General features: G+C 40.3%; 1 protein-coding gene across 1 annotated transcript; it reads left to right on the plus strand.

Annotated features, from left to right (window-relative positions):
• The first annotated feature begins 3,201 nt into the window (after positions 1 to 3,201).
• On the plus strand, positions 3,202 to 20,667 carry abcb4 (ATP-binding cassette, sub-family B (MDR/TAP), member 4). Its single transcript, XM_069695996.1, has 28 exons — positions 3,202 to 3,407; positions 3,652 to 3,725; positions 4,306 to 4,387; positions 4,952 to 5,114; positions 5,203 to 5,251; positions 5,368 to 5,559; positions 6,118 to 6,289; positions 6,418 to 6,542; positions 6,918 to 7,089; positions 7,183 to 7,296; positions 8,501 to 8,611; positions 8,723 to 8,848; positions 9,407 to 9,610; positions 9,702 to 9,872; positions 10,524 to 10,685; positions 10,790 to 10,972; positions 11,327 to 11,473; positions 11,582 to 11,686; positions 12,342 to 12,419; positions 12,964 to 13,047; positions 13,174 to 13,377; positions 13,514 to 13,614; positions 13,754 to 13,894; positions 14,938 to 15,094; positions 15,197 to 15,394; positions 17,286 to 17,492; positions 17,949 to 18,095; positions 19,170 to 20,667. Exons 1-28 carry the CDS (start codon positions 3,405 to 3,407, stop codon positions 19,374 to 19,376), a joined length of 3,879 nt encoding a protein of 1,292 aa, XP_069552097.1. The 5' UTR covers positions 3,202 to 3,404; the 3' UTR covers positions 19,377 to 20,667.
• Positions 20,668 to 21,244: the final 577 nt, after the last annotated feature.

The following is a 21,244-nucleotide window of genomic DNA, read 5'->3' on the forward strand; positions in this document are numbered from 1 at the left end:
AAGATGCTCGGCGTAAATACTCCGTTCTACTTTTGTTTTTTTCATCATGGTGAGTTAAAATGATCAAATTCCCAGTAAATTTCAACAAACTTATGACAGTTTGGACTAAGCTATAAGTTATTGTTAAACCATAAAATAGCCTGCCTCCGCTACAAATATTAGTCACAAGTGTTTGCTTGTGTATGCTGTTGTTAACATTTTTCTGCAGACTGCTGATTGTACCTTTAAATATCTTTGAAATTCTGTAGTTACCATGAAGGAAGACACCGCCCTCCAGAGGTGTCCAATAAAAATCGCAGACTCTGTTTTCTCCCATATGCGTCCTTGCTTCCTTCACTCACATTTTCTCCTCCGTTCTTAAAAATAAAAAGGAAATGAACACCACAGCTTAATGAGTGTGGATGAATGTGTGCTGGACAAAGCTCTGAGCATGTAGCTACTGTATAGGCCCCTACTGTATAGGTATATTTTAGAAGTATTTGTACTTCCATTTTGTGATGGCATTTACTCTTGATAAATGGCAAAACATTTTTTTTTTTTATTTACAGGGACAAGAAAATAGTTTCAGGTTTGGACATTTTTGTTGGACATGCCAGTTAAAAGAACAATTTTGTCAGGCTGAATCCCACAAACATACCAAAAAATGTGATAAAAATCAAAACAACTGATGAAGTTAACAAACTGAAAATCACAAATGCTGCTTTTAAATCTCAAGCTGGCCTAGTGACATATTCCAAAATTCCCCTGAGTCTCTCTTGTTCATATATATATTCAAGACTGATCATTTTGGCCTCTCAGATGTGGAGCTGTTACTGTCTGTATTTGAGTGTTTTTTAGGGTGGAATTTTGATTACATTGCCTGTAAGGTTCGGTGGTTAATCTGAAAAGTTACAATACAGCTGTGCACCTCACTGTATTTCTGCCATTGCTGATGTTGCTGATTTCCATATCCTCATTGATTTGAAGGAGTTTATTTTGAATTATTTATCAAAATGTATCTTTCTTTTGTTGACTCGATGTATGTCAATGTGAAATGTGATGTTGCAGTTTTACAGGGATTGTGCTCTTACTATTACGATTTCTTGGTGGGAAGCAGTGACTTCCTGGAGTGTTCAGGTTGCCTGCAACGCCATGGTGATAATCTGCAAAAAGATTTTCTGATTTTCAGCAGCTACAAATTAAACCTATAAAACATGAAGGTTATAGTGTGTACGAGCTTTAGAGACATTGGTGTGCAAATCTTTTGGGGCAGTATCGCATATATAAGTTTATCCTGAGATGTGAATGTAAATAACTTTCAGATTTGAAAAAAAGATTTTGGAAAAAACTATTTAGAGATGTTCACATAGCTTACTTGTCATCTCTTTGGGAAAAGTTTATCATATCAAAAACAAGGAAACATCTAGAAGAGCACTCGGTTTTGGTCTCAGACCCTTTTAACCTTTGTGCAGCCAGTACATGCAGATGTGAAACAAAACACAAACCACAGAGTGACTCTTCTAATGATGTCAGCAACAGTAAAATAATGTGACACTTGTGTAAATATGATGATGTCACTTCTGCTCGTGATACTGTTGGAAATAAGAAAATGATTCTCTTCTCGTGAGAACATTTTACAAACATGATTCAAAACTAAACAGATGGATTACAAAAGCCAATTGTCCACATTATAATCTATATCTACTTTTCTATTTTGTGTTTCTCATTTTTATGATGACACAATATGAAATCACGCTATATCAGAGCTTGAAAAGGATATATAAAGGGACCTTTGAACAAATAAACTCCAACCTTTCATGGTTTACACCACAAAGATTTTATCACTCATTCACTGACATCAGTGTTACCCGTGAACTCGGAGGTGTGGTGTTGAGACCTTTAACCCACACTGCGAAAACATTATGACATTGTATAAGGGTCAGATCACTGTATTACTAAACATCAGAGGACAAACGATGAACACTGTGTTTATTAAATCATGGACATGCACACAATTAAATGAATACTTAGTGTCAGATTTTATATTATCATGAACGTATTTAACCAAAAGAGTCCCACTGAGATCAAAAATCTCTTCATCTCTTCTCTTCAGGATTAGTTTCACCTGAAGAAGGGCATGCTGGACAACAATTATAGCATTTTCCAATTTTTCAGTGGTCTGTACAGTTCACACACAGCAGGATATAACAATGTCATCAGCATAAAAACGCATATTAGCATCTGACACACAAATCTGGCCTGTGGCATCTGTGAGACCGGTAACGACTGGGTTCCAAGATGGTTTGGAAAGAAAGTTGATCTCATTTCGCCTGTCTCAGTGTGTCAGTGGTAAAAAATTTACATTTACACTCAACAAGACATAATGTGAATGAGGCCACCAGCAGAGGTAAACAGGCATGTGTAACAGTCATCACATACCTGACATAAACTGTTTTTGAATGGGATAAACAAAGGAATCAGATTAACCAGTTAATCAATAAGCTTTAGGAGCACTGGTGCATAGATTTTACTTCAGACACAGCTGAAGCTGTTTTCCATCTAGTCATCAGCTAAGCAAAACTTGACTTGACTTATCTGAGAGACAAGGGTGCAATTCTCATCGCCCTCTTAACAATTAAGATGTTGAATTGGTCTTTTAATGAATTAATTTTATGAATTCTTTATTTAATTTCCTCACTTTTAGGTTATAACAAACTTTTCTACTTTTTTTTTTACTTCATCCATTTAGGCTATATGACGTCATATAATACGTTTCACGTTATTCTTTTTTATATTAAAAATCTCAATTTATCAAATATAGCTACAAGACGTTTTTCTTACAGAGAACAAGCTCACAAAAAGTTCCCATTACTTCACAAAATAAGGTGTTAGACAAGAATATGGTGTTAAATCACTGTCTGATTTCAGGGTATTTGTGCGCCTGCGTGATATCAATGATCGTCGATAACAAGGCTGATAGGGGGGGAAATTATACCTTTTTTCATGGTGGCATAATTTGTTTGCCGTAGCAAACAGACTTCGACACCTACACCCTGAATCCTCGCCCCTGTCTCATGTTGACAGAGGAAGTCCAATCAATAATGCAATGTCCTATGAAGCCTCGTTCCCATAACGTGATCGGGACACAGTCTAACTGACAGGCCATCAAAAAGGAAGACACAAAATACAATTTGCACGCTTTTTCATCTCGGGACTAAAAAGACCCGTCAGCTGCTCAATAGTTTCATTTCCCACCGAGGCTCGTCCGAAGACGGAGAGCAGAAGCTTTAAAGCCACGTGAGGAGAGGAGAGACTGGGAGGAGGAAGAGGGAGGAGGGAGGGTGGACGGTACGAGACGTAATTTACTGTAGGCGACCAACACCTCTATCGAAATTGGCCAGAGGACTGAGAGAGGAAGGACAGGAATGGTGGGTCTGTTGCTCTGTGTAGAGCACACTGTTTCTATTTATATTTTATTTCAATGTCATACTGTTGCTTTTTATATCATGTGTGGTAATACCGGGCTACTTTAAATTTACCGCTGACTGAGCCCCCCCACTTTCATTCATTGGCTGTTTTTTGGTGATTTGATTCAGCTTTAATTCAGGAATGATGATGTCAGTTGTTTATATTTAGCTGTAAAATGTAAATAGGCTCTTTTTCCTCTGACAGGAGCCAGACATGGAGGTGAAGGGCGAGATGGAAATGCTGCCCAAAGCCAAACACGAACAAAACGGAGATTTAGGGTAAAAAAAACTAAAAACTAAAACTAAAACCTCTTTAGATTCTCTATTTGTCTAAGTTCCTATAGTGATGCTTTGAAACACAATACATCAGTAGAAGTACTTTACTTAGACACTTCACATTTTTTTCTGCACAACATTTCAGAGGGAAACACTTAACATTTTACTTTACTAGCCTACAATTATAGGTTAAGGTATAAGGTTTAACTTGGTTAAAATAATCGAAAAAAGGAGTCAAATATGATATACTTATCTAGTATGATTTATGATAAGACTTAATTTATTGATCAAAATCTACTCAGCATTATATAAAGTAATTGAATTTAGGCTCGCATTTATCAGGTGCAACATTAAAATGATGTACACATAATGGATCAATCCAGTGATGTAATATCCATTACCCTGAAATCCTGCATAATGAGTATTTTAAGTATATTTTAGATACTGAAGTAGTATTTTGTATAATTTTTTTTAATGAATACGTGTGTGCACTTTTACATGTATGACAAAAAGTAAAAAAAAATCGATGTAAATGTGTTTGACATCTTTTTTTTATTATTTTTTTTATAAATGACTTCTCCAGACGGAGTGATGAGGAAGACAAAACGAAAAGAAAGAAAAAAGAAAAGGAGGAAAACATGCCCATGGTCGGCCCCATCGCTGTGGTAAGCTCAGCCTTCACACTGTGATCTCCCTCTGTCAGAGCCTGTAGTCAAGTTTCTGAAGCAGCTTATTTCTCCCTTTTCTGCTGCGTATTTCTATGGAGTGGTGTGTGTGTGTGTGTGTGTGTGTGTGTGTGTGTGTGTGTGTGTGTGTGTGTGTGTGTGTGTGTGTGTGTGTGTGTGTGTGTGTGTGTGTGTGTGTGTGTGTGTGTGTGTGTGTGTGTGTGTGTGTTGGAACAGAAAACAGGACAAGTAGTGTGTCTGAAATTAGCCTGAGGTTAACAGGTAAAGTTGATAGTTGCGCTACAAGTCATATAATTTTACAGGCATAGCAGTAGTGTGTGTGTTTGTGTTTGTGTGTTAAGGTTCGCGTGAGTGTGTGTGTGAAGCACTGTAGGGGAAGTGAGGATGGGAGTGCGACACATCCTCCTGTTGTTTGATTGAACTCCACCAGTCTCCTGCTGTTAAAGGATAATGGCTGCTTAGAGTTTAAAGTTTTTTCCTCCTGATTTCTTTATTTAAACTGCTCTCTTTGGTATTTCTTCACTCTCTTTCATGTGAGTGCAGTTCAGGTTTGCAGACAGGTTGGACATTTTTATGATCACAGTTGGGGTGATAATGGCCATGGCCAACGGGGTAGTGCTTCCTCTCATGTGCATCGTCTTTGGAGATATGACGGACAGCTTCATATCGGACTCCACGGGGTCCCACATCAAGGTGTCCTTCCCCAGTGAGTTTTCAGACACAGTCGTAATAAATAAATAATTATGTTAATGTAGCACTTTTTAACCATGTTTTTGTTCGCTCTGTTTCTTCAGATTTTACACATATACAGACAAACAGCACATTACAAGACGACATGACAGTGTAAGATTTGATATGATCAGCAACACAACAACAGAGCAAGCTGTTTTTATTGGATGAAAACATTTACAGATCATGCAAATAAAGTCATACTGTGTTCGCAATTTCTCTTCTCCCAGCTATGCCATCTACTACTCCATCATGGGATTCGGGGTGCTGGTCGCAGCCTACCTGCAAGTGTCCCTCTGGACCCTGGCAGCCGGACGGCAGGTCAAACGCATCCGCAGCTTGTTTTTCCACCGCATCATGCAGCAAGACATCGGTTGGTTTGATGTCAACGAGACAGCAGAGCTGAACACGCGTCTCACTGAGTGAGTAACACAGAAATTACACTCTGTTTCACATTTCATTTCTCCTTTTACCGAAATACTGAAGTGTAACTGATTCAGTGCACTGATCATACCTGCTGTCAGCCCTGCTGAAAATGTATGGAGACATTTACGATAACATACTCCTGCAACAATCATTTTTGTCAAATTATTAATCAGTCATTTAGTCTAAAGAATCAGCTCAAAGTGAAGAATGCCGATTGCAATTTCACAGAGCCCTAATTGACTTACTGTTATGGAAAAGTAAAGAAAACAGAAAATATTCACATTGGCGGCGGGTACTAATGATTTACTGGCATATTTTTTTTTTTAATAAATTACTTTCTACAGATCAAATACTCATTTAATCACACTGTAAAGTTAGTTTGTTTTCATGACTTTTTGTTTAATCATATATTATATTCCTATGTCTGGAGTTAAAATATTAAAATCTGGATGAATTAACTTGCACAGTTTTTGTAAAATGTTTCTCGTTCCATGTGTGATTCAGAAATGTTGCAATACGCGGAATATCATTGGTGTTTATATTTGCTTTTGCAGTGATGTCTATAAGATCCAGGAGGGCATTGGTGACAAGGCGGCGATGCTGATCCAGGGTTTCACCGCTTTCATTGTGTCCTTTATCATTGGCTTCACCAAAGGCTGGAAGCTCACTCTGGTCATCCTGGCTGTGAGTCCTGCGCTGGGCATTTCAGCTGCACTTTTCAGTAAGGTAAGCTGCTCTTTTAAACCCAATGTTCTCTTCTGCCTTGCTGTCCTTATGTTTTGACGTTGATCATAAACACAGAAGCCTCTGCAGGTATACTTAATAGCATTGTGTCACTCTCCTCGCCATAACAGGTGCTGGCGACCTTCACTACGAAAGAGCAGACTGCATATGCCAAAGCTGGTGCTGTGGCAGAGGAGGTGCTCTCTGCCATCAGGACAGTGTTTGCCTTCAGTGGTCAAGAGAAAGAGATTGAGAAGTGTGTATTGAAAATAGAACAACATTTAATACTGTGGGTGACGTAAAGTCTTGTTACGTTTTAAAATCGTCTGGCAAAGGATGAGTTTTTGTGAGAATTAATGTAATTTCTACTCAACAAATCCAAACATCAGTGCCAGGCAGATAAATATTGTTCAATCAAGTGATTGTAGTCTTGGAGAAAAAAGGCTGTAACTGAATAAAACTGTTAGAAATTGAATTAGTGTTTTCTACAGATGCTAGCCCAACATTTGTCTGTACAGACAAGCCCTGCTGTCACTGCACTCTAATTTCAGTTGTACTACTGTTCATACTTGATCCTAGCTGTGCTGTCCATTGAACTAGATTACATGCTTGTATCTGTGTTGCATGTCAGATATCACAGGAACTTGGAGGATGCTAAGAGGATGGGAATAAAGAAGGCGATCTCTGCTAACATCGCCATGGGCTTCACCTTCCTGATGATCTACCTGTCCTACGCTCTGGCCTTCTGGTACGGCAGTACCCTCATCCTGAGTGAAGAGTACACAATTGGATCTGTGCTCACTGTGAGTAGAACCATTATGACTGAATTTCTGCTTCATTTTTACCTGAAAATGGAAAAGACTTTTGGTGTTGCTAACACTGAAGTGTGTCTCCAGGTGTTCTTTGTTGTGCTTATTGGAGCGTTTGCATTGGGACAGACCTCTCCCAACATCCAGACCTTTGCCAGTGCCCGGGGAGCTGCACACAAAGTGTACAACATCATTGATCATGTAAGGAATGCAACATTGCTGACCCAAAGTACACCCGTTAAAAGTAAATACCATTGATTTTTTTTCTGCTGGACAGTTGTCAGTTTGTATTACTGAACATGCACCGCTGTACTCTGGCACTCTGGAGAGCTGCTTTGATGCAGCCGACAATCTGGAGTCAGTAATGATACGTTGGCTCTAATTGGAGCACCCGCTGTTTGAATGGTTGATGTGGCACAGCTGTGGCTCTCCCCTTCCTGCGCTCATTGTGAATCAACTTCCACTGACTGAATTCAACTTACTTAGAAAGAAAAAATTAAAACCTGAGCATTGAGATTATTAACATAGTGAAATTCACTAATCGATATCTGGTTTGCAAACTGTACAGACAGAAGCTTTGTCCATGTAGCTTCAGAAATATGGGTCGTGTTTAGCTTGCACTGCGCACGTTAGTCTCTAAATAAGATAACGCACTCGAGTTAGTTTAGAAAAGCAGCTAAAGGATAGAAGCATTTGAGAGAGTACAGGCAGCGGAGCACATCTGTTGGCACATGTACACAAATGCACACATCCTCAAGCAAAACAGAAAAAATATGAGATCCCTTCAGGCCTTTTTAGCAGGTTCATGGTCCAGAGATATTAAGACTATTGCTTCCAAACCTTGTAAATTATTCATGTTGCACCTAAAATCTGTTCACACTGTGGACACTTTTGAAAAGCAGCTCAGAAGCAGATTTCAGTTTTGCTTGGTTTTATTTCTTTTATTTCTGTTTGATTGTATATTAATCTAATGTCTTGCTCTTGACTTTTGTTCTGAAGCATAAAGGTGGTTTATAGATACATTTTATTGTCTAGTCTGAAATACCAAAAAGGTTAGGCTTCCGAGCAGCACATAAAGCAGACTCAAATCATCCCTGAACACAGAGCTCAACCTTTGTCTGCTACAACACAAGAGGGAGAATAAAAGACGTGTTTGGTGCGTGCGTGCGTGTGTGCGTGTGTGCGTGCGTGCGTGCGTGCGTGCGTGTGTGTGTGTTGTGTAAATAAACATTAGCCTTGTTAAATATGCTCACCCTAACCTGAAGGTCCAACAGCCTTCCTCCAATTGTCTGTTTGAAGTTATGATTAGAATCACATTCTTGATCCCACTGTGGCCAAACTACAAACCACAGCTGAGTTTTAGAAGGAAAATTTGAATATTGTTGACTCTTTTTTTCCTGAACAGACACCGAGCATCGACAGCTATTCAGAAGCCGGCTTCAAGCCTGACCTAATCAAAGGAAACATAGAGTTCAAGAACATCCACTTCACCTACCCCTCGCGGCCGGAAGCCAAAGTATGTTCCCCTCTGACACTGACTGTTTACCGAACTCTAAAAGAGAAAAACATCTGCAGACATCGTGTTATATAAAATTGTATCTCATGACCGACGCTGTTTAATTTGTAGATTTTAAATAACTTGTCTCTGAGTGTGGAGAGCGGACAGACCATGGCCTTAGTGGGAAGCAGTGGCTGTGGTAAAAGCACCACCATCCAGCTGCTGCAGAGGTTCTACGATCCTCAGGAAGGATCTGTAAGTGATACTTCTAAAGTACTTCATGCAAAGGATTGATCTGGTATGTGTCCTCATATCTTGCATCCAAAAAACATTATCAGACTCACTACAGTTTAAAATAAATCCAAAAAGTGATGGGAGGATCCAAATTGAAACCTGTCGCCCACATTTGTTTGATTTTTTTTTTGTGTGTGTTTCCTTTTTATTTTTCATTTTATACAAGCAGGTATCACATAAAGCAGAGAATTAAGGAAAGTGTTTTATTCAGGACTTCGTTTTTTCCTGCTTATGGGGTATTAAATGGTTTCAATTCATTTTAGAACATGGGGAAAATCAACTCGCAGACTCTAAAGATTTGCTTAAAATGCAGTGAACCATGAATATCAGATTCGCATTTGCTATTTTTTGTCATGATATACTGAGCTGAGAAACCAGTGGTTGCCTGAAAAGTGCAAAGTGTAATCTTACAGTGTGCTGTGGAAAAACACAAGTAATATATAAAGTATACATGAATTGTAGTAAATGGTAGTAAATGATTTAAACTAAGTGCTGCATCTTTTGTCTTGATCGTTGCAGGTGTATATTGATGATCACGATATCCGTTCTCTTAACGTCCGCTACCTGAGAGAGATGATTGGCGTGGTAAGCCAGGAGCCAATCCTCTTCGCCACCACCATCACTGAGAACATCAGATACGGGCGACTCGACGTCACGCAGCAGGAGATCGAACGAGCAGCCAAGGAAGCCAATGCTTACGACTTCATTATGAACCTTCCCGATGTAGGACTTTATCTATGACTCACTGTACTCTGGGCTTCTAAATAACTCTGACCAGCACATTTTTAATTCTGAGACTCTTTTTGTGGAGCAGAAGTTTGAGACGCTGGTCGGAGACCGAGGGACTCAGATGAGCGGAGGGCAGAAGCAGAGGATTGCAATCGCTCGAGCTTTAGTCCGCAACCCCAAAATCCTTCTGCTGGACGAAGCCACATCTGCTCTTGACTCTGAGAGCGAGACCATCGTGCAAGCTGCACTCGACAAGGTCCAGACACACACAAACGACTCATACAGAACACACACTTGGGATTTACTTCACACTTTGACATGGCACGGCTATTTTAAATAGATTATAAATCAGATGACTTTGTTTTGCTACTTGCTTTCGTGAAGACAGTGGTGTGTCTCTGGAAATAACACTGGTCTTTATTCCACTTTGGTGCTGTCTGAAATATCTTAACTCCCACACACGTGAATCTGGCTCCTCTTAATGGACAAAATTCTGCTTTACATCCATCAAATTTAGTTCAGATATTCATTGTGCCTACAAGATTAATCCTAATGGCCTTTATATCCCCTCACCTTTTCACCAACAAGTCAAAACTTAACTTTGTTCAATGCTTTTGCCTCAGCTGTACTTTGTGATTAATGCAGTTGTTAACATGCCAAAGTAATAGTAAACATCCCACGCAAAATATCAGTATGTTATCAGTGTGATTGTGAGCAGGATACCTTGTTGATGTTAGCATATAACTCAAAGCACCATCGTGTCAAAGTTTAACCTCATTAAACTGCTATTATTATTGCCTTTTATATGAAAATTAGCAAATTTCAAACATGTTGTATGCACATAAATAAATATTTAATTCCTTCTTGTCAATGTAAGCTTACGCATAAAAACTATCTTTGTGTGCAGGTCCGACTGGGTCGCACCACACTAATTGTGGCTCACCGCCTCTCAACCATCAGAAATGCAGATGTCATCGCTGGCTTCCAGAGAGGTGAAATTGTCGAGCTGGGAACTCACAGCGAGCTGATGGAAAAAGAGGGAGTCTACCACACACTGGTCACCATGCAGGTAACATGGACAGACGTTGGTTTGAATGGCTCTCAGGGCAGGATGTTGTTATTTCGGAACAGTCTTTGATATTGTGTGTGTGTGTGTTTGGTTTCCTACCGCAGACCTTTCAGAAGGTTGAGGAAGACAAGGAGGCAGAGTGTGAGCCATCTACTGATGAGAAGAGCCCATTAGTCAAGTCTGGGGTCTTCAGGAGGAAGTCCACAAGAGGCTCCTCGGTCACTGCCTCAGAAGGAGAGAAAGAGGAGAAAGAGAAGTTAACTGATGGCAAGGACAAGACAGAAGAGGTGAGCTGGGTCAACATTTACATTACTATGAAGAAGCTTATACGTAGATATTTATTATCCAAACAGGATGTACAATATTGTATACAGTCCATCACCCCGTTTCCTCTGATAAATAGTTAAAATGAATAGCCTTCCAAAACTTCTGTTCCAAACTATCCCTTATTACCACAGTTTTTAAAGATATGGTCTAAAATTAGAAAAATATTTTTGTTGACAGGATGGCTGCTCTTGGTTTTTACCACTTTCCTTTTATCCTTCCCTGCATTCATACTTGTATTGTCTCCATTTCTGAATCTCTACCCAAAGACAAACAAAAGAGAGACATGACTTGGCTCTTTCTCCCTCTCTCTGCAGGATGAACATGTTCCCCCTGTGTCATTTCTTAAAGTGATGCGTCTCAACATTTCCGAGTGGCCTTTCATTCTGGTGGGGACTATTTGTGCCATCATCAATGGAGTAATGCAGCCTCTGTTCGCCATCATCTTCTCTAAGATCATCACTGTAAGTTACTCTTGGCACCATGAAAGTTACTTTAGTGTTTCATGTTGATTGCAACAGTTTTTAGGAAGTGTCGGAGCCTGCAAAATAATTGTTTTTACCTCCTCTCAGGTGTTTGCGGAGCCAGATAAAGAGGTTGTAAGGGAAAAGGCCACTTTCTTCTCCCTCATGTTTGTTGTTATTGGAGGTTCATCCTTTATCACCATGTTTTTACAGGTATGCACACACATGCTCATGTTAACTTAGATTTAGTTGACTGGTGTTTTCAGTGGCCTAAAAACAATAGTTATTCATATAAATAAGGCATTTTGGTAATTCAGTTTATTAAGTTAGACGAGAAGTTCACTACACCAAGAACAGGGGGAAACAGCTGCCTTGCTGGGTCTATTGGTAACCTACAAAGCTTTTTATATCATTACATCCTGTATTTTTAAATAGCGTATGAAATAAAATTAGAAAACAAAAAAGCTTTGGACAGAACCAGGCTAGCTGTTTCCCTCTGTTTCCAGCCTTTGCGTTAAGCTAAGCTAAGCAGTTCTTGCTGTTGCTGTATCAAACTCCCGATAAGAAGCGACATTTTAAAATGTCTAGCTGGCTTTAACCATATATGACGAAACTCAAACAATAATATTACTTGACTTCTCTCTCTGAATCTTGAACGTAAAACCAAGAATGTTTAAAAAAAAAAAAAAAAAAAAAGTGGAAGCCTTAATGCCCATCACACATCCAGTTAGATATTGAGAGACAGAGCTTCTACAAGTGACCCCTGCTCAGACATACTTCAGACAGTGTTGCCATATGATCACATGCAGGTGACATCACAGGTGTCAGTGTCTATACTATAATATTTATGTCTGTTTTTCTTTCATAGGGTTTCTGTTTTGGGAGATCTGGAGAGTTTCTCACCCTGAAACTGAGACTCTGTGCCTTTAAGTCCATGATGAGACAGGTGTGTGCAACAAACTGAAATGAGAGACCAACTTGGGGTTCTGGAGGGGACCACTTTTACATTTTTAATCCGCCACTGGGTGATTCTTCTGTCTCTATTTGAAGAGACCAGGAGGATGACATTAACAGAGCAGACACTATGGTTTAGTTTAATGAAAGGGGGATGTGCACCGATCAGAGTTCAGCTACATTTCAACCTAAATGTGATGACATTTGATTGCTCACGTTACAGCACTGCCAGTATAAAATCTGATAACACCACAGCCATACATGCCTATACACACACCGTCCTTATACAGTCGAAGTTTATTTCTTCATGAATCATGACTGAGTATGTTTTTTTTTTTACAAACTTGAATTGTTGAATATTTAGTATAGAATGTTTTCAGGGGCTTTAAAGCTAACAGTTTGACATCCGAACAATGGGCCACTATTAGCTGGAAATGTGAACCTATTTCTGGTGGCTGTTGCCTTATTTTTCTCAAAGTAAATGTATTCTATTTATATTCATGGCCAATGAAAATCATTTATCGTGTTTTTCGTAGGATCTCAGCTGGTTTGACGACCCCAAAAACAGTGTTGGAGCGCTCACGACGAGACTGGCCACAGACGCAGCCCAAGTACAAGGGGTTAGTTTCGACAGCAGTCACACAAACAACAAATAAAGCTATTCGCTTTAGACTACTACAATGGATTGTCAAATCAAATCAATGATCCTGTCGTCTTCTTTGTATCTATCTTTCCCATTTGCTCAGGCTGCAGGAGTACGTATGGCGACACTCGCCCAGAACTTTGCCAACTTGGGGACTGGTGTGATCTTGGCCTTTGTGTATGGCTGGGAGCTGACCCTACTCCTCCTGGCTGTGGTGCCCTTCATCGCAGCAGCTGGAGCCGTGGAGATGAAGATGCTCACCGGACACGCTGCCGAAGACAAGAAGGAACTAGAGAAGGCTGGAAAGGTAAGATATTCAGTGTCAGATGTGCCAGAGGAAGACTCACATTCTGACTCATTTTTACGATTTTCGAAGGATGAGCCATATTTGTTAAAATATAATATGTGATAAGAGAACATGTTTGCATGGTGTGTCTCTACAGATTGCCACAGAGGCCATCGAGAATATCCGTACTGTTGCCTCTCTCACCAGAGAATCCAAGTTTGAGTCTTTGTATCAGGAAAACCTCACAGTGCCATACAAGTACGACAAGTGAAATGATCTATCCACAGATCAACTCCATGATAAAAAATGAACAGAAAGGATTTATGTATTTTAATCAGAAGCAGTTAATGTGAGGCATAATCTCTCTGATGCCACCTTTCTCTCACTCTCTATGCAGGAACGCCAAGAAAAAGGCCCATATCTTTGGTCTTACTTACGCCTTCTCCCAGGCCATGATCTACTTTGCTTACGCAGCTTGTTTCCGCTTTGGAGCCTGGCTCCTTCAAGCAGGAAGGATGGATGTGGAAGGGGTATTCCTGTGAGTAACCACAGAGCCAGATCTTGTCATGTCTCATAATCAGGAGTTTAACAGTCAGGGGTTTTAGTTTATGATCGAGAAGATATTCGACCGTTCGCATGAAGTTGTAGGTGACAGCAGGTAATGTCTGCCCAAAGCACTCTTGTTGGGAGCAGAGGCTGTTTATATGGCCGTTAATCATTACCCTGGCATGAAGCGTGTGAGCAGCCACTGGCTCCAAACCCAGAGCACATGGACACACACACGCATACACGTGTTTTAAGATTATGCTTTATTGAGCAGTCATTGGTGGGAGGAGCCATAGCTATTGTTAAGTTTCTATCTGCTATATAATGAGAAAGTCCAAAGTTCACAGCACCTTGAGCCTCTGAACGACCACAAATATATAAAACACAACACAGCATCCAAAGAAACCAAGTAAGCCTGGCTACCTTCTTGGAAATGTATTTTATTTTGTGATGGACAGGACATCGAAAAGTATTTATTTGGTGTACTATAAGAAATATAGAAACAAGCAGATATACATGTATACATGCTAACATGATGACATTGACCATGTTCACAATCTTTGTTTAACATATTAGCATGCTATTTGGCACCAAGCACAATATATAGCTGAGGCTAATGGGAATGACACTAGTTGTGCAGGAGGAGGAAAAATGAAACGATCACCAAGAGACATCATTTGGGAACTATAATTGTCTCCTTAAAAGTGTGACATTGAGCGACATTCACCTTTCAAGGAGGGCAGAACATCATTGTCCAAGACTAAAAAAAAAGGTGCATCAGTTCACAACAACACAATCGTAGTTGCAGGATTTGGCTCCCCGATGCTTTCTGTTCCCCAAAACTTTGATGTAAGAAACACAAGACATGACCCAGGTTTGACAAAGTCAGAAATTGTCACCGGTCAGATTTGATGTGACAATGACAATGACACCTCTGATCTGTTAGCTGCACTCTATGGTGTCATCAACATCTACAAACACACCATGTACACACACAAATGGTAAAGCTAATGTGAATGTGACTTTCTCTCCCAGTGTGATTTCGGCTGTTCTGTTTGGTGCCATGGCCGTTGGAGAGGCAAACGCCTTCGCTCCAAACTACGCTAAGGCCAAGATGTCAGCCGCCCACCTAATGATGTTGTTGAAAAAAGAGCCTGCCATCGATAATCTCTCACAGGAGGGAGAGTCACCGGTACATAACACAAAGCCCCACACAGCGAACACAATCATTACAAATCAGCTCTTTAAACAAACAAAACATATCACTTTTCTGTCTCATCTTTTAAAACTGCAGGACAAATTTGATGGTAACGTGAACTTTGAGAGTGTTAAGTTCAACTACCCTTCACGCCCTGACGTGCCCATCCTACAAGGGCTGAATCTGAGCGTGAGGAAGGGAGAGACTCTGGCCCTGGTGGGGAGCAGTGGCTGTGGAAAGAGCACCACCATCCAGCTGCTGGAGAGGTTCTACGACCCCAAAGACGGGAGAGTGGTGAGAAGACACACACACACACACACACACACACACACACACACACACACACACACACACACACACACACACACACACACACACACACACACACACACACACGCATGTAATTAGCTGCCTGACAGCCATGCCTCTTCACCTACTGTCAGTTAGCTAATGGTTACCTGGCCACTATGTTTATGGCCGCTTTACGAGCAGTTGCTGATGACAACTTGAGGTGTTATGAAATCTATGTAATGCGCGCTTTTATCTCGACAACTTCACTCACCATTTATCCAGACCAGTGAGTGAGAAGGAGAATATTTATTACTCCCTCCTGGTCTCGAACCTCTGAGAATCCATACATCAGGCGCAACTCTCACACTGCAGTGTTCATGGCGGTTACGTACCCCCAAAGGGAAGCTCTCATCTCTACCGTCTGCCTGCTTCTCGGCTGAGAAGATTTTAGACAAGTCGCCTGGTGAAATGGACGATCAGAAGAAAATGAAAAAATAAAAGGAGAGAGGCCCTGGCTATAGATGAAGCTACATTTAAGTGCTGCACAATAAGCAACATGTTCACCAGTAAGGGACCAGGTCAGACTAAAATATTAGCTAACACACACACACACACACACACACCCACACACACACCCAGCATGGCGAGCTAAGTGGCTGACAACAGTGTGACACAATCACCTGCAGGCTTCACAGTTTGCACATCTCTTCATCAATGATTTACTGTACATCATAGCAATTTGTGCGACACACCGATTGCATGACATTGAAGACAATGTTTCTACCATTAAAAAAAATTGTAAAATTGTGGACTTGCTATCACTATATAAACACACTATATTGTGAAACAGAGCACAGTAAAGTAATCATAGTATGTCCATAAATAACACAGTTGCCTGTGACAGATAAAAGACAAGAATCATTACTGTTATCTACAGGAACACATTAGCATTACAAGTTACTACAATATGTTCTATAGCCCATGGTTTTTCTTGTCTTATTGATACTGTGTGATTTTAAATTGTTGTCTTTTTTACTGTTATTGTTTTTGTGTGAACCCCAACATACCTTGAAAACAGTTTTTAGAGGGACAACTCATTTGTCAATCCCAAATGTTTGTATGATATCATCTGGATATCTTTCCTCCCAGCATAGTGGCCAAATGTATAACTACTCAGGGATCTGTTACATCAACAAATGGGATTAGCCTACAAAGTTAGTGGTCTGGTTGTTAGTATGAACAGGTTGGCCCAGAAAGAAGTCAAATGTCTCCCGTGTTATCGGAAGGTCTCTGTTTCAAAGCCCCTCTTTGTCAGTGTGTACAGTTTAATAATAACCTTGTGTTTTGAAATATAATTTTCATTTCTGAATCCACAAAAACGGTCACTTAGTGACTTTTCAAAACTGATGTGTTCAGTATTTTTGTATAAGAACTGGATCTCTACAAACTAACAGATTATTACCGTCCTACTCTGCTGTTCCTCTGTTTATTGTGTTGCTGTCAGACCCACAACTTAACTGTCTCACTTCACTCTCACTGCTCTCATGTAGTTATTTTCGGCCATAGCAGGCAGTTAAAATCCCATTGTGTACTAGCGTCCAGTTACCAAACAGCAGACGGACAGCGTTAGCAGACACAGCGAAGCATTTAGCAGTTAAAGGACCAGATATTTCCTTCAGGGGTCGCTGGAGATAAAAAAGAGTAACAATATTTAAATATTAAAATTAAAAACTCCAAATTAGTGCTCATGCTGTTCCCCTAACTGAACATAAAATGTGATAAAAGTGGGTTTTTTTGTCCTCAACTGGCCAAAAAAAAAATCTGTCATTGCAGGATCAAGACATCAACTCATCACTCCGACTGAAATAATCTCTGCTACCATTTTCTCCTTCAGGTGCTGGACAGTATGAATGCCAAACACCTGAACATCCACTGGTTGAGAGCCCAGATTGGCATCGTATCCCAGGAGCCCGTGCTGTTTGACTGCACCTTGGCCGAAAACATCGCCTACGGAGACAACACCCGCACTGTGACCATGGAGGAGATACAGGCAGCTGCTAAATTGGCCAACATTCACAACTTCATAGAAGAGCTGCCACAGGTACATTTTCTGCATCTTTTAAAGTGAAGAACAGCTGCACTTCTGCGATACTCTCAAGTATTAAAAAAACTGAAAGACCGATAAATGAAGTCACTTTTTTATTAGTGCCGAGTCTTAATTGGAAGACCAGTTTCTCTGCAGTGGTTGGCATGAAAGCCAGATTGAAACTTCACCAGGACATTATTAAAACTGATTAAATAAATAACTTGAATATCAAGTGCTTTTTCAAGCATGTTGCTGCACACATCAGATATGGGTCCAGGTTTGATAACTAACAGTGGTTTTAAAACAGCAGTTTTGAAGGCATTAGAGATGTATTACAATGCGTAGCAGAGTTAGCAATGCTAAGAAAGACCCTTTAAAAAAAAAAATGTTTTGCATTAACTGGGCCTTTATATTGATTTGCAGTTATCTTAACGTGATCTCAAAGCTGTCTCTTTCTGTTTGCTTGAGCAGAAGTATGACACACAGGCAGGTGATAAGGGGACCCAGCTGTCAGGTGGTCAGAAGCAGAGAATAGCCATAGCCCGCGCCGTCCTCCGCAAGCCCAAGCTGCTGCTGCTGGATGAGGCCACCTCTGCTCTTGACACCGAGAGCGAGAAGGTGAGTGTTTCTTCTTTCTACCACTCTAGCTCCTCAGGGTGGGGATTCATCGATTGATGAATAAAGGGGTGTTCAACCTGAACAAAGCCGCTGGTGGCAAAAAGAGTGACATTAATGCCTTCCACAAATGACCACATCACACCACGAAGATCTGTGAGTAGGAAGATCGGAATACAAACGTAAACAAAACGCTTTTTTTTTTTTTTACAAAATTTTACCTGTTGAAATGTGTGAAAATATTACAGATAAATGATTTGTTCATAAAAGAGTTTGCAGACCAGCTCCACACTTGGTTTATGGCAAAGATTATAAATTCCATGCCTCTATGTCTGTCCTATTCTCTTCAACATGTCTATAAATGTGGCACAAATGTTCACTTGGACTCGAGGATGAACTGGATGGATTTTGGTGGTCAAAGGTCACTGGGACCTCACATTCGTCCCATCCGTCTGTTCCATTCTTGTGAACTCAATATCTTGGAAATGCCTTGAAAGAATTTCTTTATATTTCATATGTGGGATACTGAATTGGTGGCAGTAAACTTGGGTGTCGAACTTGAATGCCTACAACTTTGTGTTTAATGAGAATCGGCTTCACTACATATATCACGAGTCTGGACAAACATGGATAAAAAAGGATAAAATAATTGTAAATTACTGTGCTTCCATTGTAACCAAACAAACAAACTCTTGATGCCCATATATCACAGTAACTAAAAACAAGAGTTAAAAAAGTAGCTAGTGGTAGAAAATCAGTTTATGTCTGTTAAATGGAGCAAAAAGCAGAACTTCACCTATTCATACCCTTTAATAAAAGTAGGAGTAACTAAATATAGATATGAATTTTGAGGCAGTATGCACTTTCAGATTTCAACAACAGCTTTGGAGTTGATGCATAAAGTGTAGTCACTGGGAAGTGAGTAAAAAACAAATCAAAATGAACATGAACTCAGCATGTGTCATGCCTCACTGGTCTGTCTCGTGAAAAGTATTGTTGATCTAAAAACTAAAGCTGCAAAAGGCACCATCATTCCCGAAATGTTTTGCCCGAGTCAATGCTGTCATCTCTCTGCAGATGGTGCAGGAGGCCCTGGATCAGGCCAGCAAGGGCAGGACGTGTATCATCGTGGCCCACCGTCTGTCCACCATCAAGAACGCTGACCGCATCGCTGTCTTCCAGGGAGGCGTGGTGGTTGAACAGGGGACACATCAACAGCTGCTGGCAAAGAAGGGAGTCTACCACATGCTGGTCACCACACAGATGGGCAATGCAACAGAATGAGAGGACACAGGGATCAATACTGCACCTATATGTTCATAATCTTCACATTTCAGGAGGGCTGGATTGAGCACTTGTGCCTTGTATCATCAAGTCCCCGTTTCACATTTGTACAGTTATACAAACTCCGACTGAGCAGCTTCAGCGGATCAGTTGGGGGATTGAATTTGCGTCCCGTGTGTTTCACCCTTGGTTATAAAGTCTAACTTCTGTGCTATTGTAACAGTAGAAAAACTGCAGGTGTAAATTATTAAGTTGATTACTTAACATGCTTTAAGGCTTGCTGGGACAGTTTCAGTAGTAACACCTGTGTTTTTTCTACTCCGACAACATATGATGTCTCCTGTCTGGAAAAACCTTTTGTGTCTTCTTTCTGCTCCTCCTTGTTTGAAAATATACACTCCCGGTTTGTGCTGTATTAACAGGAACCCATTAGAGACCTAATTCATGGGAGACATTCTGGCCTCTTTCAGTAGGGAAAGCACAAATGCACTAATAATGGCTGCACTGCACTTTGGGGGAGATCCTGCTTTCATGCATGCTGATTTACTGTCTTGGCTTATTGGGACACGTAATTGAGCTGACCTCTCCCTACTTCCCTACCTAAAAGTCAACTTTTCTTCCTTTTCGCCCTCCGCACCACCTACCTCATTTTGGGATTGGCCTCACCTGCTTTGGGAGTCTATAAAAGATGGTTCCTTCCCAAGATGTCACTCTCCCAGGCACCAGCGTTCCAGGTTTGGTGTCGAGATTATCCTTTGTTCAAGCCATTTGCTGTTTCAGGTTAGCACCTCTACATGTTCTGAGTTATCCTTAGTTTAATTAACTTGTTACTGTGGCGATTTCTCTCCTTAGTTATGCCTTGAAGCCAAACAATGGCCAGTCCTTCTTCATCAAGGGTGGAGCTATTTAACGCCAACTTAGCAGTTGATTTCCTGACACCACTTTTTGTGAAGTGCAAACAAACAATGACAAATGTACAGTGATCAAAACTAATAATGCCCTGGGTTACTATCATAAAGTGTGCCTCCAACAATGGGATCATCATCACAAATGAGTTGTGTTTTGTATGAAATGTTTCAGGTCAAATTCTGAGATAATAGTGTTACTGAGTTAATAATGGAGCAGAAGTGCCCGAGCAGTTTAGCATGCGAAAAACAGTGCTCTACACAAATGCTGCGCAAACGTGAACTCATTCACACACACATTAGCTGCAATCACCATGAATCAAATTCTGTCTAGAAATTTTTGGAGAATGTGCTTGTATGTGACTATTAAAGTTTTATATTCAAATTCTGAACCATCGCATTGTTTTATTAATTTAACTGGACAAAGCTCAAATGTTTGGCAATCGCTCAACTTTATTTATTTTTGCCCGTAAATCTTTAAGAGATAAAAATAGTACATTCTCATTGACATTTTTCATTTATAAAAGCTAGATGACAATCACATTATAATGTAAGGCTTTAAGTGCAGAGGTAACGTGGGTTTCTCAGTGATATTCTACGGTGCTAGTCCTTCATAATGCCGGGGGAACATTCAGTTGTCTTTAACTTGACAGACAGAAAACCTGCAGTGTGCAGAACATATATGGTGCAGCGAACAAGTTCATGAGGTTTTGGTTCAAAGAGACCATACAAACAAACAACATTTTTATCATGCAGCTACTAAAGTAATCCAAAATAATTTGCAGTTCCTCAATATAGTGGAAGACAACCATTAGTTATAAAAGTCACACTTTTTAAGTAAGTTTAAAAGCAATAATGATATTGCAGCTATTGTTCATATTTTTCATTTTGTTAGGCAATGGTGCAAGCTGACTTTTTTAATGCATCTAAATTAGCAGTGATGTTTAACTACAGACACATCAC

This window comes from Brachyistius frenatus, unplaced genomic scaffold (genome assembly GCF_029030835.1).
Source record: "Brachyistius frenatus isolate BFR_SWC_R1_liver_20210118 unplaced genomic scaffold, ASM2903083v1 Contig_20, whole genome shotgun sequence".
In the NCBI taxonomy this organism is placed as follows: Eukaryota; Metazoa; Chordata; class Actinopteri; family Embiotocidae; genus Brachyistius; species Brachyistius frenatus.